Source organism: Cordyceps fumosorosea (genome assembly GCF_001636725.1).
Source record: "Cordyceps fumosorosea ARSEF 2679 chromosome Unknown scaffold_1, whole genome shotgun sequence".
NCBI classification, from domain to species: Eukaryota; Fungi; Ascomycota; class Sordariomycetes; order Hypocreales; family Cordycipitaceae; genus Cordyceps; species Cordyceps fumosorosea.
In genome coordinates, this window is record NW_017387301.1 from 850,629 (window position 1) to 865,944 (window position 15,316).

The 15,316-nt window shown below is 54.5% G+C and overlaps 5 protein-coding genes across 5 annotated transcripts; 2 read left to right on the forward strand and 3 right to left on the reverse strand.

The window, feature by feature from the left end:
• Positions 1-1,475: 1,475 nt before the first annotated feature.
• On the reverse strand, positions 1,476-3,219 carry ISF_00279 (cytochrome P450 78A3; the record flags this gene model as incomplete). Its single annotated transcript, XM_018843886.1, has 2 exons — positions 1,476-2,871; positions 2,945-3,219. 2 exons carry the CDS (start codon positions 3,217-3,219, stop codon positions 1,476-1,478), a joined length of 1,671 nt encoding a protein of 556 aa, XP_018708336.1.
• A 1,357-nt stretch (positions 3,220-4,576) lies between these two features.
• On the reverse strand, positions 4,577-6,031 carry ISF_00280 (Flavin monooxygenase-like protein; the record flags this gene model as incomplete). The annotated part of the gene is made up of 1 exon (XM_018843887.1): positions 4,577-6,031. The coding sequence occupies one exon, from the start codon at positions 6,029-6,031 to the stop codon at positions 4,577-4,579; it is 1,455 nt and encodes a 484-aa protein (XP_018708337.1).
• Positions 6,032-6,831: 800 nt separating this feature from the next.
• ISF_00281 (hypothetical protein) lies at positions 6,832-8,517 on the reverse strand (the record flags this gene model as incomplete). The annotated part of the gene is made up of 7 exons (XM_018843888.1): positions 6,832-7,334; positions 7,454-7,640; positions 7,689-7,707; positions 7,769-7,830; positions 7,895-7,994; positions 8,059-8,186; positions 8,272-8,517. 7 exons carry the CDS (start codon positions 8,515-8,517, stop codon positions 6,832-6,834), a joined length of 1,245 nt encoding a protein of 414 aa, XP_018708338.1.
• Positions 8,518-10,977: 2,460 nt separating this feature from the next.
• ISF_00282 (Flavin monooxygenase-like protein) lies at positions 10,978-13,045 on the forward strand (the record flags this gene model as incomplete). The annotated part of the gene is made up of 4 exons (XM_018843889.1): positions 10,978-11,011; positions 11,164-11,778; positions 11,840-11,914; positions 11,973-13,045. 4 exons carry the CDS (start codon positions 10,978-10,980, stop codon positions 13,043-13,045), a joined length of 1,797 nt encoding a protein of 598 aa, XP_018708339.1.
• Positions 13,046-13,419: 374 nt separating this feature from the next.
• Positions 13,420-14,322, forward strand: ISF_00283 (kinase; the record flags this gene model as incomplete). Its single annotated transcript, XM_018843890.1, has 1 exon — positions 13,420-14,322. One exon carries the CDS (start codon positions 13,420-13,422, stop codon positions 14,320-14,322), a length of 903 nt encoding a protein of 300 aa, XP_018708340.1.
• Between the last annotated feature and the right edge of the window lie 994 nt (positions 14,323-15,316).

The window sequence follows — 15,316 nt, forward strand, 5'->3', positions numbered from 1 at the left end:
ATACGAGCGGTGGGATGGCGGTGACGGATGAAACAGGTGCGTATGTTTGGTAACGTGTTCGAGGATGACGATGTGTTGATGCTGTTGGTAGATGATGCCTGGACAGTGGTGCCTTTGGAAAGTGTCAAAGGCAGACTGGTCGCACGTCCACAATGACGTTTCTGCTCCAGCTGCGTGAATGACACTAGAAGAAATACAAGTGAAGCAAGACAGAATACCGGCCTGCAGAAGGATTGATGGTGGTGGCAAAAGAGGAAATGGTTCCTTGACAGGGTTGCATGGGGAAGTGGCGAATTGGAGGGAAAAGTCCATGCCTCACAACAGGGCAAAAAACGATCGGCATTCCCTCTGCATGGGCGTTTACTTTCCTCTTCAGTAGGCAAAGAAGGGGCGCTAGCCACTAACAGCGGGGTGCACCCTTTCGAGCCGCGCTAAAATTTAGTGGAGGAACCACTGTAATTCGTACTAAAAGGCAACTGTAAAGCCGGGCCTTCTGCTCCGGGCCGGCGCTAATGGTGAAGCCAAAGGCATACCAAGTTTTATAAAGTCCATAGAAGCGAGACTGAAGAGAAAACTGAATGTTATTTTTGTTTTTTTGTTTTTTTGTTTTTTTTTTTTTTTTCGAGAAATATATGCCTTTTATCCATGATGCTAGAGAAGTCGCGAATCTTGCAGCGCACGCTGATAAAATGCCAGGTAATCGTTGTTGGCCAACCAGCAATTTAATTAGCTGAGAAGGATAAAGCCTTGAAAGAGGCAGAACGAAGGGCTTATGAAAGTGTTTATTATCTAGAAATCCTCATTAAAGAGTTAGGCAGAAACAAAATTTCGGTACGTTAAAATCTTAAATATCTCCTCTGGCTCCTGAGTCCACCATACTGGAGATAACGCAATCTATGTATAGGGTACTTGCAGACTAATATGTCAACCGTCTGAGCAGCTCTGGCGCGAATTTCTCTACCAATAAACTTCGGAAACCACACAATCAAATTTCCTAGCTGACGCGAAGCTAATGAAATACTACCGATACGGCGCCCTTTTGTGTGGTGGCGCTTCTCATCTGACACCACCTATGTGTCAATCCGTTAGCAAGCGAACCTGGCTTCTCTCGCTCAATGATTCCGATGTGCCTTAGCCGTAGCCTTTCGCTATCCCTTCTATAATTCCTACCGGACTTATTTTAGCCTGGAGACATTAGTTTAACGGCATAGATAGCCTATTTGACTGTTGTTAAACATGCCCTCGCAAATAGTGAGCAAGCTACACGCCACATATCAACTGGTAATATTGTATAGTAATCACAAATATTTCATTTACCAAATTTCCCTCACTGTGCTGCACGCGCTGCTGTTTCTAGTGCAAAATGTAACCATATGGTGCAACCCATTGCAAAATATCATTACCGTTGTTATTGACCTTGATATAAAAGCCCTTTGTCCACCTTGCATCATCCCACCCCCTCCCCCTCCTCCGACTCAATACCCCGGAATGACCCTCATGCGGACGTGCAGGCCGCCCGCAATCTTGGATGTGACCAGCTGCTCAAACTTGATGTTGGCCTCGTCCAGCATGGCCTTGTCGCGGAGCTCAAACTCGAAGCGGCCGACCCACGCCGCCAGTAGGCACGCGAACTCGCCCTTTGCGAAGCTCATGCCGATGCAGCTGCGCGGGCCGTGCAAGAACGACATGAACGCATAATTGCTCGACGCACCGCCCAGCGCCGCGTCCTTGGCGTTGGCCGCCGTGCCGCCAAGCCCGTCGGCGGCGTCCGCCACCAGCCACCGCTCCGGTCGGAACTGGCTGCTGTCCGCACCCCAGAGCCCCGCGTCCGCGTTGACCGCCCACGGCAGCAACAGCAGCCGCGTGCCCTTGGGCATGCGCTGGCCCTGGATCACTGTGTCGCGCACCGCCACGCGACCGGACTGCGGCACCGGGCTGTACAGCCGCAGCGCCTCGCTGCACACGGCGCCGAGGTACGGCAGGCGGTCGATCTCGAGGCTTGTCATCTCGCGGGGGTCGGTCACGGGGGGCAGATTCGCGCGGATCTCCTCGCGTAGGCGCGTCTGGATGTCCGGGTGGCAGCACAGTGCGTAGATGGCGAGCGTCAGCGCCGAGGCGGTCGTCTCGTGGCCGGCGCCGAGGAAGGTCATCATGTGGTGGACCAGCTCCTCCTCGTCGAAGACGCCGGAGCGCATCGCGACGGACAGGATGTCGACGTCGTCGAGCTTGCTCTCCCGCAGCCGCTCCTTCTTGGCGCGGATCAGGTCGCTGCAGACGCCGCGGATCTGCTTGGACGCGCGCATCATCTCGCGCGGGCGCGGCACCAGCGGGTTGAGGATGAACGACGGCGGCAGCACCGACGACAGGAGGTCTACCATGGCGAAGATGAGGCGGTCCTGCGCCGTGTGCGTGGCGATACTCATGTACGTTTTGACGAGGGGGTCGTGCTCGTTGTGCGTGGCGTCAAAGTCGCGGCCCATGCCCGCGACGCCGATGACGTCAAGGGAGACGCGGCCGGCCCAGTGCTCGACCTCGATCTCGGCGCGGCCGTCGGCGTCGCACTCCTGGCTCATGACCTGCACCACCTCGCAGGCCTTGCTCCAGAACAGCGGGTAGAGGTCCTTGATGTGGCGGAAGGCAAAGGCCGGCAGGAGGTTTCGGCGCTGCAGCTTGTGCTCCTGGCCCTCGACGAGGACGAGGCCGTGGCCCAGGACTGAGCCGAACACCTCGCGCAGGGCTCGCGGCTTCTCGAACTCGTACGCTTTGGAAACAGTGATTTCAGCGAGGGCCGCCGGTGATGTCACGAAGACGTATTCGCGGTGAAACGGCCCAAACATGCGAATGAACCCGTCATTTGGAGTCTCTGCAATCCTGTTGAAACGGTCAGTACCTGACTTCGAAACTCGGTCATCATGCTACACATCTGCCTAGGGCATGCTCTCACCATTTTCGACCAGTAGGACCAAGACCCTTGTTAATTGCTTGAACAGAGTGCCCGAGGCCCAGCTGCCAGCCTGAAGCAGTTGGCAGGTGTCGTAGGGGCGATAGAAAGAAGGGGTATATAAACATGCAATAGAAACCATATGCAAGAAATTGAGCAGCCCACAACGCCGCAAAGACCTTCACGCCGAGGGTCCTGGTGGCTGCTTCATTGGTGAGCATGAAAGCGGTGGCCCCAAGGCCGGAGCCAACTGTAATTGTCGGAATGGCGGCAGGCATGATGAATTCAAGGTGGTATTAACGGAGAAAAAGGCGAAAAAGAAACAAAAAGGGATGCAGGGTGACCTTGTAATTATTTATTCATTTTCCATTTGACACGGTAAAAGGCGAATAGTCCGCCAAGCCCGCAAGCGTTTTGATATACTCAACAATCCGTGTCTGAATGACTCTTGTAGTTCACTGATTTACATTTAACAGTTAAGTGATCCCCCCGACCACTAAACTCCGTTATCCCGTTCCCCGCGTTTGAGCTGGGACGTGTTTGAGCTGGGACGGAACAGGAGGAAACCAATTGCGAACAGGCATTCGACCATTTTTACCCCACGTAAACAGATACGTAATACTCCCTGCGAGACGACGAGACAGAAACTCCCCCAACCCTCCTTCGCTAACTTGTAAACTAGCAACGCTGGAAGTCGCTGGTGAGAGGCGGCCAGTGGCATGGGTACGTGCGTAGGCAGATCTCAGTGGGCCGAGGAGACTCAGCGGTAGACAGAGCCAATGTCATTCGCAACGCCCTGTTCCTGATGGTACATGGGAGGCTAGAAGCTCGAGCGGAGAGTCATCTCATGTTCTCTCGACCGGCAAGACGAATCCATCTGCATTGGCAACGTCTTCTGTAGCTGCAGTGGCCACTGCATTGGCAACGCCTTCCATTATTGTAGTGCCTGCTACAGGTGATTCCCTGAAAACCGAGGCTTGGCACCGGCTGAAGAGCTAGACAAGTTCATATGTACTCGATCTACGTTTAAGCGGCGGGCGTTTCTAAGCCTTGTTGCGCCGCCTCCGCACTAGTTTATGCCTTGGTACAGGGCAGGCTGGTCAGCCTCACATGGGCGCGGATCTCGGCCCTCGCTAAAGCAGAAGACGGATTTAAATAGCCTAGAAATTCATTTGAAAATTTATTAAATGATAGATGCAGAGAAGAATAGTAAATAACTGCAGTCAGCTTGATACTATTCGTCACCCTTGTGTTGATACCAATACTCCATTCACTTGTCTGGGGATGTGAAAGCCATGACCCGACTGAGATCTTAGAGCCGGCTTTCACATGTCAAACTCTGTCTTGTCACTGCTTTGCGGCAAGGCCGACTTTGACAGGTGCTTTGCGGCAAGGCCGACTTGTTTGAGTGGAAGGAAGAGGAAAGCAAAACTAAACATGTCTAAAATTCATGACTGTATTTCTTGATGCTATTGGTAGTAAATAAAAATGAAACGGAAATGTATGTAAACCTGGTATATCAACATCGTCTATCCCTAAGTCAAGCAATGTTACTTTGGCAACAAATGGAAAAATCATAACAAAATTAAGCAAGGCAGTACACTCTAATTTTTCTTCTATCCATCAATCCGTCACTCATAAAAGTTCCATCTCTGACCTGAGGTCGCCGTAGGTGGCCTTGTAGAGATCTGCCAGGTACGTCGTGCGCGGGGCCCAGGCGCCGGTGCCGCCCTTGGGGAAGACCGTGTTGGCATTCTTGAGGTACGTCGAGCCCAGGTTGAGCAGGGGCCGGACCTCCATCTTCTCCGGGTTTTCCAGGCGCGGCGTCGCCGACGTGTGCCCGCCAGCCTTGAGCTCGTTGACCAGGCGAACGAGCACCTTGGCCGCGCAGTCGGCGCCCAGCGTCCACGACGCGTTCTCGTAGCCGACCACGTACACGAGGTTGGGCAAGTCCTGCAGCATGCTCGCGCGGTAGATGAACTTTTGCGTCACGTCAAACGGCGCGCCGTCGACCCTGATGCGCACGCCGCCCGCGAAGCGCAGGCCCAGACCGGTGGCGGTCACGATGACGTCCGGGTTCAGCTGCGCGCCCGACTTGAGCTTGATGCTGTCGGCGGTGACGGTCTCGATGTGGTCCGTGACGACGCTCGCCTTGCCGCTGCGGATGGCAGCGAAGATATCGCCATCCATAGAGGCGCACAGCCGCTGCTGCCAGGGCTTGTAGGCCGGCGAGAAGTGCGGGTCGATGGAGACGGACTTGGGAAGCAAGCGACGGTTGACTGAGCGAATGAGCGCACGGGCGACGTTGGGGAAGAGGCGGCAGAAGTAGATCATGACGTAGCTCTGGAAGATCCAGAGCGAGCGGTTCAGCGAGTGCGCGATGAAGCGCGGCAGCAGCGCGAACAGCCAGCGCGCGGCGACGGACTGCTTGGGGATGGGCATGATGTAGGTCGGGCTGCGCTGCAGCATGGTGACGTGCTGCACCTTCTCAGCGACGGCCGGCACAACAGTAATTGCAGTGGCGCCGCTGCCGATGACCACCATGTGCTTGTTGCTGTAGTCGTAGTCCTCGGGCCAGAATTGCGGGTGGATGACCTTGCCGGCGAAGTTGTCAATGCCGGGGATGAGCGCCTTCATGGGCGTGTCGTAGTCGTAGTAGCCGGTTCCGAGGAGCAGGAAGCGGGTGCGCAGCGTCTGGGGCTCGCCGCCGTCGACCGTGTAGCTGATCTCCCAGCACTGCTCCTTGGACAGCCAATTGGCGTCGACGACGCGGTGGTGGTAGCGGATATGCTTGTCGATGCCCGTCTCGCGCACGGCCTCGGTCATGTAGCTCTTGATGTCGGCGCCCTGCGCGACCGTCTCGGGCTTGCTCCACGGCTTCCAGGAGAAGCCAAAGGTATAGATATCCGAGTCGGAGCGGATGCCGGGGTAGCGGAAGAAGTCCCAGGTGCCTCCCAGGCTGTGGCGCGCCTCGAAGATGGCGTACCGGCTGCCCTTGGGGCCGTCCGTTTGTAGGCGGTAGCCGGCGTTGATGCCAGAGATGCCAGCGCCGACGATGAGGACGTCGAGGTCCAGCTGTGTAGAGGCCATTGTTGTTATTTTGTTTGCGTTTCTCGTGTGTGTATTCTATCGGTCGGGTATACACTTCTTTTTTTCTTCTTCGAGGAATGTGGGAGTGAGGCAAAAAGTCTAATGAGGAAAGTGAGAGATGGCAACGCTAGGAACTCAAATACTTTACCTACTCCAACAATATATAGTGGCTGCCTCGGTGCCACCTTGGACCTGCCCAGTAGATTCACTGAACATTCCATTACCGAAGCCCCGCCCGAGGGTAGATGGCGGGGGAGGGAGCCTCCAAACTTTCTGCCGAGGCACCAAAAAAAAAAAGCCCGCTGTCGCCGGCTCAGAGACTGGCCTATCCCCAGCGGTTAAACCAGATCGGCCAAGGAAACAAGGGGAAATACGACCACCCGAGCGGAATGGCCTGTTTTTAGTAACTGGTGTCATTCCTTCAGCATATGAAATACAAAAGATACCACCAAAAACGCCTTGTTGGGATCCTCATGTCGTTACAATCGCGCCATTTCTCAGCGCCTGCCTGCCCATAGCCTACAGAATGAATCATCCCTCAACTTTCATGCCATTCACATGGCGCATTACGTATGTATGTACATACATTTCTCAACATCCCAGCCAACCAACTGGAGCACATATCCCCAGATCGATTAGCAGCGCCCCCCCTGCCGGTGCCGCGACACACGCCGACTCCGTTTCCCAGCCCGCACTAACAGGTTCTAGCACCCAAGTAATTTACCCAGCGATGCCACGGCTACTCCGTAATAGTGGTAAAGTTGGCTGCTTATCTGCTGGGTGCCTAGTGAGCTTTGTTACTACCGCACTGACGACTCTCCGCGCCGACTGCTGCCAGACACGACAGCCTCGGTGTCGCGTGTGTCGCTGCCCTCCGTCGTCGCCGTCGTAGTCGCCCATGTGGACGGCCGCTGCTCCTCGCCCGTCTCGGCCCCCTCTGGCTTGCCACTGCCACCCTGCAGCTCGATGCCGACTAGCTGCTCCGCGCTCTCCGTCACCGTAAAGTTAGTGACCGTCAGCTTGGTCGGTAGCGGGTTAACGCTCTGTGGCGGATGCCTGCGTAGACGCGGGCCCGCGCCGCCCTGCCCGTCGCCGCCGCCAATCGTGCGGAAGCCCGTCGCTGAGTGGCCCGACTTGGACGACCGCAGTGACAGGATCGGCGCGACGTGCCGGTCAAAGAAGAGCTTCAGCCGCGGGAAGATGATGGGCAGGTTCGTCACCACCGTTGCCACGCACGATTCTCGCACACTCCAGGCGCCGGCAGCCTGGGGACCGTTGATCGGATCCTGTCCGGGGGGATAATCTTGTCAATATTACATGCAGGGCCTGGGCATCACGTGCGATAGATAGATGGAGTGACATGGCAAGGAAAATGGCGCCACTGACTATGGTGATCATGATGCTTCGTAGCAGCGCGCATACAATGATGAACACGCCAGAGGTGAATAGTATTGTCGACGCAATCTTCTTGGATAGCTTCAAGCCTGACTTCCAAAGCATCGGAACCGGGATCGACATGAGGTAGAAATCGGTCGACGCGTTGAGCGCGAGGTTCGTCCAGATGATCTGGATCGAAAGCGCGGGCTGACAGCCATCTAGCAACGGAGTTCTGTTAGTCGATGTCCGCGTCGCCCTTGAAATCTCGTCAGATACTCACTGCCCGGATCTGGATAAATCTGCCAATATCTATAGAATGGGCGGCAGGACAAGAACATTGTCCCAAGAAGCACGAGATACGTGGTGCCAAGCAGTGCAAAGCCAAAGTAAATCTGCTTCTTGTAACTCTTGTGCAGGCCCGACTATTCCAGTCCAGTTAGCCAACGGTCGCGTTCCCACATCCCTACTAATTATTTGGGGTCGTACCGTCAATCGTGTGTAGAATATTAGCATGCAGGTCTTGTATAGCCAGAGAACGGTTCCATATGTCGTCCAACCGGCGACCTGTATCTTCGATCCGATCACCCTAAGGCTCGTTAGTTAGCGGCGGCGCGGTGCAAAATGGGTCACTGTAGCCATCTTTAACTGACCGTAGCCGGTACTCGGGATTGTCTGGCGCAAGCGCTGCTCTATCCTGCTCCGTCATGCCTGAGTTGGCCAGGCCGTGTGCGACATTGCCCACGTTATACGCCAGAATCGTTTCGACCAGGTAGAAGAACTTGACCATGTTAGCCACATGCCTCGCCCACGTATTGCAGCTGAATAGCAAAGTCGAATGAATGCTCGACCAAAGATCGACTAACCGTTCCGAGAGAGACGAGGTAGTCGTCCCATCGCAGGTTTCGGATCCCGAGCATCGATATCCGCAGGGCTATTCGTAGCGCAGTGACGGTCATCGCAACCGCCAGCAGCGTCCAGGCCTCGATGGCGAAGACGCGAAAGGCATCTTCGGCGGCGGTGCTCCTCGGCAGCGGCGCCGCCATCCCTCGCGCCTCGTAGCCGGTAGTGGCGCTTGCAACGTCCAGGAGGCGGTGGTGGAGTGCTGGCATGGTAATCGCCTCGTCGACGGCGCGCTAGCACACAGTCTCATTTCGCAGTAGTGAAATATATAGAGAGAGAGAGAGAGAGAGACAGAATAATGTGAAAAGAAAAGGCAGCTGGAAATGCTCAAGGCTGCACAGATGTGGCAAACTTCAGGAGTGCAACCTCTCGACACCGCCCCCCTCCTTTCAGTGCAGGACAGAGATGCAGTGTGACAGCAAACTGCGCAATAAACAGAAAGGATCCAGGAGCAGGATTTGGGTGACAACGAATGGGCTGGCAGCATACTTGCCGCAACTTTCTACGGAGGCAGTGCGCAACCCCCGGGAGCCCCCGGACAAAAAGGCGTACCTAGTATAAAAAAAAAGGGATATGGACCCCCTTGAAGGCCCCCTGCTGACAATATGCAGGCTCTCGGCGGTGAGCCTTGGCTACTGGGTATAATACAGTGACTGATATGACAATGACGGTCGCGACAGTTCAACAAGGGCCGCTTTGCAGGCATCCTGGGGTCATTTTCGTGGAGCCAAAGGGCTTGGCCCTTTCAGATTCCCAGTAACTACGGAGTACCCAGAAAGTGATGTGCGTATCCGTGCCCCGGAAATAGCTACTCTTTACGTATTTATCAGTCAAGTTGATAGCATGGGTGCCCCCTTCAGCCCTGCCTATAACTCGTTTTCCTTGCCCTCTACCCCAGACTCGCTGGGGGCTGGGCTGAGGGCAGAGTCCGCTTGACAGCAGCAAATTTGCATGTCTTTGCCGAATAATTAGGGTGCAATTGTATTCAAAAGTCTTTACAGTTTTTTCAAGGGTTTTATTGCGTATGATACACAATATTTCTTATCGTTGCCATCAGCCTAAATCATTCATTTGTTGTGGCTCTTGTTACAAGAAACAATAATGCGACACTAAAATTCAGCCGCCCGACGCGAAGAGCCTCTAACTATCAATCCAGATAAATATGTCGCAAAGGCAGTTGCAGTCGTAGTCACAGTCTCAGTCAGCTCCTTCTCATTGAGACGCACCGGTCAGGATGAATTCGTTCCAAGCGTTGCGGTCAACGTCAAGATTGAAACATCTGCACCGTTGTCTTGTCCATTAATTTGCCCGCCAGACACATTAGACGGCTGAGGTGCACCAGTGGCGCCACTCCCGCAACCAAGTCAACACTCTGTTTCTTCTAAATATACTTTCACGTCAAACTATTGGATCGAGTTGATACATCGTGGGCTGGTGGTCAATGACGCTGGAACAAGGCCTGTAGCTCGGGCCTGCCGGCCAAGTCTCTAACCTCCATACTCTCATGAGCTTGGACATCTTGGGTGCGTATTCGCGCAATGTAGCTGCGCATCTCCAGTACCATGATCATGGCCGCTAGTTGACTTGTTGCTGGTTTTGAACCATCTTCCTGGTCTGAAATGTCTTGCCGACGTGGCTGCACATGAGGGATGGTCACGGAAGAGTCGGACCCGGCGTCGCCTCCTGCTGCATCTCCGATAGTTGAATAAATTGAACACCTACAGTATGCTCCATTGCACATCAATTGCTCTTAGAAACCGTCACAAAGTACCAATAAAGTATGTTGGCTGGGCTTCACCCCCAAAGCAGGCGGATCCGACGGCTGTCGCCAACTATCTTGGCCCTGAAGGAAGAAGCCAAGCAATCACAAGCCACAGCCCATTACAATTGATTCAACATGCAGCTTCCTGTGAAATGGCCCCATTATGCTGTTGAAGCTGTATTGAAGATCAGCGGCTGCTCTTAAAGCGTAGGAAAACAACGGGATACGTACAAACAAAGTTACACATCAGATAACAACGTAGATTAGTTCCCGCAGACGGGCCGCTCACCGGTAACGCCTTTCTTTGTTCTCATGCAACAACTGATCGCGGAAGTTTGCATGGGTGCCCTTCATAAAAGCGGCTGTGCCCGCAACCCACATATTCATACTGGTTTTGTATTGAGTCCCGCAGGCGAGGAATGATACCTTGTTGGGCTTGGGTGATTGCTTCTTACTCGTACGTTACACGACGTCTGGGCTGGCTGCAGATACGAAGCTGACTCGTCTCCCGCCTCGTCGAGCAGAAAATGGATACTGGTGCATGGAAGTATTGACCAACACGGAACGTCAGATTGAACTGTCTCGGAGGATCACAAGATAACTCGTCATAACGCCCCGTGCAGGTCGCTTGTGGACCGAAGCTAATGTAAGACGCCTGCAGACTCCAATATTGAATCAGGCTGCGTAACGCGCTGGTGACAGGCAGCAGCAGCAAACTAAGTCGCTCTGTTTCTTGGTCAATGGTTTATTAGTTTGCTCTCCCTCGAAAATATTTCTCTAAATCTTTCAACTGAAGACTGCCAGTGTTTTGCTTGTGTCCGAGTGTTGCGACTGTATCAGCCCCCAGGACATTGGCAGGCTGTCACTGCTACATTTTAATCCTGACAAGCCCCCCTCCCCTCCAAACATGGAGAAGCTCGATTGCGCTGTGATCGGCAGTGGTCCGTTTGCCCCGGGCGGTCCCCTCTTTCCCCTTCCCTCCTCCCTTTTCCACGACTCTGCGCCAGCCGCGGCACGCCGCAGAAGTTATCACTGTCACACGGGAATGTCTCTGAGATCTTGAGGGAGATATGACTGACGTTAAAACACGCAGGAATTTATGGTTTAGCCTCCGCGAAGCAATATCACGTCACCCACCCAAGCGACAAGCTAGCCATTTACGAGTCCAACCCCAGCCTCGGCGGCACCTGGTCGGAAGAGCGGCTGTATCCTTGTCTCAGGACGAACAACCTCCGGGGCACTTTTGAGTATCCCGACTTTCCGCTCGAAGCTGTTGACATCGAGCCCGCCAAGGACCACATCCCAGGAGAGACAGTGAATGCCTACTTGAAGGCCTATGCCGCACGCTTTGGCGTCGATAAGCTCATCCATTTCAACACAAAGGTAAACGTCGCGGAGCACCAGGAGGACGACACGAGCGGTGGTTGGATCCTCACTCTCGAGGGTCCGGCGGGAGATGGCGCCCAGACCAGGGTCTTTACCCGTCGCCTGATTGTGGCCACAGGGGGCACATCCGATCCGATTATGCCAACGTTCATCGACCAGGACACCTTCGGACGCCCCATATTCCATAGCAAAGACTTTCCACGCTACAGTGAGACGTTGAAAACGGCCAAGAGGGCCACTGTGTATGGAGTGGGCAAGTTCGCGTGGGATGTGGCCTATGCGTATGCCACATCCGGCGTGACGGTTGACTGGGTCATCCGCGGTAAGCGCATCTTTGTCGCAGCATGATCGATTTAGACTTGCGCTGATTCCCTGTACTGCAGCCTCCGGCCACGGCCTGGGCTGGGTCGCGCCACCGCGAGTGTCGCCGTTCAAGATATGGCTCGAAAAACTGGCACGTGAGTAGCAGTGACCGCAGCCGCTCTGCGCGCCATCATTGTCCTAATACCATGTTAGATATTCGCGCCATGACTTGGTTCAGCCCATCCATCTGGTCGGATACGGATGGCTTTTCTTGGATTCAGCGCTTTTTGCACGGTACCTGGCTTGGTCGCCTGGCCGTGAAAGCCGTATGGAACATCATCAGCCACGATGTCCACCGGATTCTTGCCCTGGACAAGCACCCCGAGACCGCCAAAATGAAAGCCAAGACCCCCATCATGTATGCGTCTACCAGCGTCGGCATCCTCAACTACGAAGAGGACATCTTCGAGTTCGTTCGTAATGGCATGATCAAGCTTCACTTTGCGGACGTTGAGAAGCTCAGTCCTGGCAAAGTGCACCTAAGCGACCGCACGACCGTTGAATCTGACGTGCTCATGGCATACGGTGGCTGGCAGCAGATTCCAACTGTCAAATTCTTGCCTGAAGGTATTGAGGCCGAGCTCGGGCTTCCCCATTCTCGAACCGATGGCGAGTGGGATCCTAAGACAGGAAAGCAAGCGCAATTGATCAAACGTGCCGACGAAGAAATCCTGACCAAGCTTCCTATGCTAAAAAACTTCCCTCAGTTCCCCAACTACGTCCCTGTCACCAAGCAAGATGGTGTCATGACATCCAGTCCTAAAGCCCGAACAAGCTTCATGATGTATCGCTTCCTGGCACCGCAGTCGGCAAGGCTTCTTCGCTCCCACGATATTGCCTTTACAGGCCTCAATATGAATTTTAGCAACGTGACTACGGCTCACGTCGCTGGTCTGTGGATTAGCGCCTTCTTTGACGGCAAGCTGGACCACGATCCGTGTGCCATTGCCACTGACGAGGATGCGTACGAAAAGCTGCGATATCAGACCGTGCTGTACAACAGATACGGGCGCTGGCGTCATCCCCTCGATTGGGGAGATCGGCCTCCTTGTTTTATCTTCGACGCCCTTACCTACGTTAGTATCCTATTACGCGATCTTGGGTTGAAGACGCACAGAAAGGACAGCCTGTTTCAAGAAATCTTCGGGTCGTATGGAGTCGAGGATTACCGCAATTTGAATGAAGAGTGGGCAGCGGCCCAGGCCATCAAGTCAAAGAAGGATTAAAACCTTGAACGACACGAGTTGGGTTGGAAGACATGTCTTATGGGAATGTAGCGAGCTTGTCGTTATTGTGGCTGCGGGCAGCCGTTTTCGTGTTTCTTTTTTGTGCGTAGAAGATTCGTCGTATGATATGAATGACTAGCAGTGCCGATTACAAGCATCATGTACGTGAAGTTCTGAGTCAATCTCTGCAGGTATTACGAAAGCATCACCATGTTCCCCGTGCAAACGGCGTGATGGCTCCATGCCCATCACGTGCTGCGCAAACACAGAAAACCCGCATCTAGGGAGCTCTTGCCTCCTTCACTCTTGCGTTTTACAGCGTATCATTCAGCGACATAATCCTTTTCCCCTCCACTTGCCTCTCACCGCACACCATGTCGACTGTAATAGTCAAGCTTGGAGGCGCCGCCATCACCGACAAGTCGGTCCCAGACACGCTATCCGACAATATCGAGAACCTGGTTGACAGTGTCGCGCACGCCTATCATCAAATACTGCGCCCGGACGGCCGCCGTATGATCCTCATCCACGGTGCGGGCAGTTTTGGACACCCACCCGCGAAGAAGTACCAGGTCAAGGCAGGGTGGAGTGCAAGGCTGGCTGGCTGCGGCGATGCCGAACGTGACCGCGACAGTGTCAAGTTTGGCATGGCACTGACCAGGCAGCGCGTGCTGCAGTTGCATCTCCACGTCATTCAGCGCCTGCATGAGCGGGACCGCATGCCCGTTCTGTCCGTATCGACCTACGACACCGTAGAAACGGACGACGGAGCCACGACGGAGGACTCCATCACCCGGCTAGTGGCGCGCGTGCGCCAGGTGCTGGACGCAGGCTTCGTGCCGCTGTTGTTTGGTGACGCCGTGTTCGATCGTGTGCTAGGTTCGACGATCTTGTCCGGGGACGCTCTCATGTACCACCTCGCCGGCCGCCTCTCCGCCGTGCGGCGCTGCGTATTCGTCACCGACGTGGCCGGCATCTTCACGCAAGACCCGAAGCGCTTCCCGGATGCTACGCTGATCATGAGGATGCGCTGCAGCGAGGCAGGTGACGGCGGCGCAATCGAGAAAGACGACGAGGCGGCGGCGAGCGTGGACGACGTTACGGGTGCGATGCGGAGCAAGTGGCAGTGGGCGAAGCGCATCGTGACGGATGCCAGGCAGGTACAGGAAGTGGTCATTTGTCAGGCGTCACATTCATCGAGGGCTATTAGCTACGAAGGCAGCGATGGAGGTGAAGCTGTTGCTACCGCTACTAACTGGACCGTCATTGTTCGATAAAAGTGCGAGACGAGGTCTCGGAGGATGGGCTGGGCGCACGAGCATTGCATGAGGCTGATGGGATAACGACAACCCACAACTTCAGCAGCCAGTTACCTCTATACCTCTCCTGAACCTTTTATGAAACATCGGACCACTTCACATAAGATTTCTTTCCACCTTCTCTCCCTCCAGCGCACAGTAATCGGGATCCTTGATTGGTCGAAGTGGGCTTACCCTGTAGCACTCGCGAGTTTAGTTCTGGGTTCGAGACGGCCGAAGTCGGATAAAGACGCCGCGAGGTCGTCTTTGCAGTTATACTTCCTCGGACTTTAACAGATGGATGCGCGAACAATTTCTTTCTAAGGCTCCGCTTGCGAATTTACTGACGGCTCGGACGTGGCCGCCGGAGGGTGATTGGCCAATGCAACCTATCCCAAGCTAGCCGATTACTTAGGCTTCGGGGAACAAATACTGATGGTCGCTGTCGGTGTTCAGTAACTTGTCTCAGAGCTGAACGCCACCAGCCTCAATCATCAACGGTTGCGAGATAGGAGTTCAGCGGATAAGCTCAGCGGATAAGCTCAGCTCAAGCTCTACTCGTCGGAACCCGCCGCCTCTTAGCGATAACGAAATGCGTTACAACCTCGTCCGACGAATATCCTGCGATAGAAAACCGGCCTCGCCTTATCGTTCAAGATATTCCCCTGCACTCTCTCCACAAGTCCCGGTACGCTATTCTAAGTTGGCGCCTCCGCTACGCTAGGAAGCCTTGTCGATCTGAGTCGTCGCCCGCAACCCTGTCACCCACAACCTGGCAAATTTCTACTTAAACAACATACTTCCCGGATGCTAATGAACACTCATCTTCCCGATTAGCATCGCTTCTAGTCATCTCGGCTTCAGCAGGTTTGCCCCGAACAACCGCCAGGATTCAGCAGGTTCGCCTGATCATAACCGCCCAAGAAGTTCGCGGGGACCTTTATTGCCACCAAATTATCCTGTACCGTCTAGA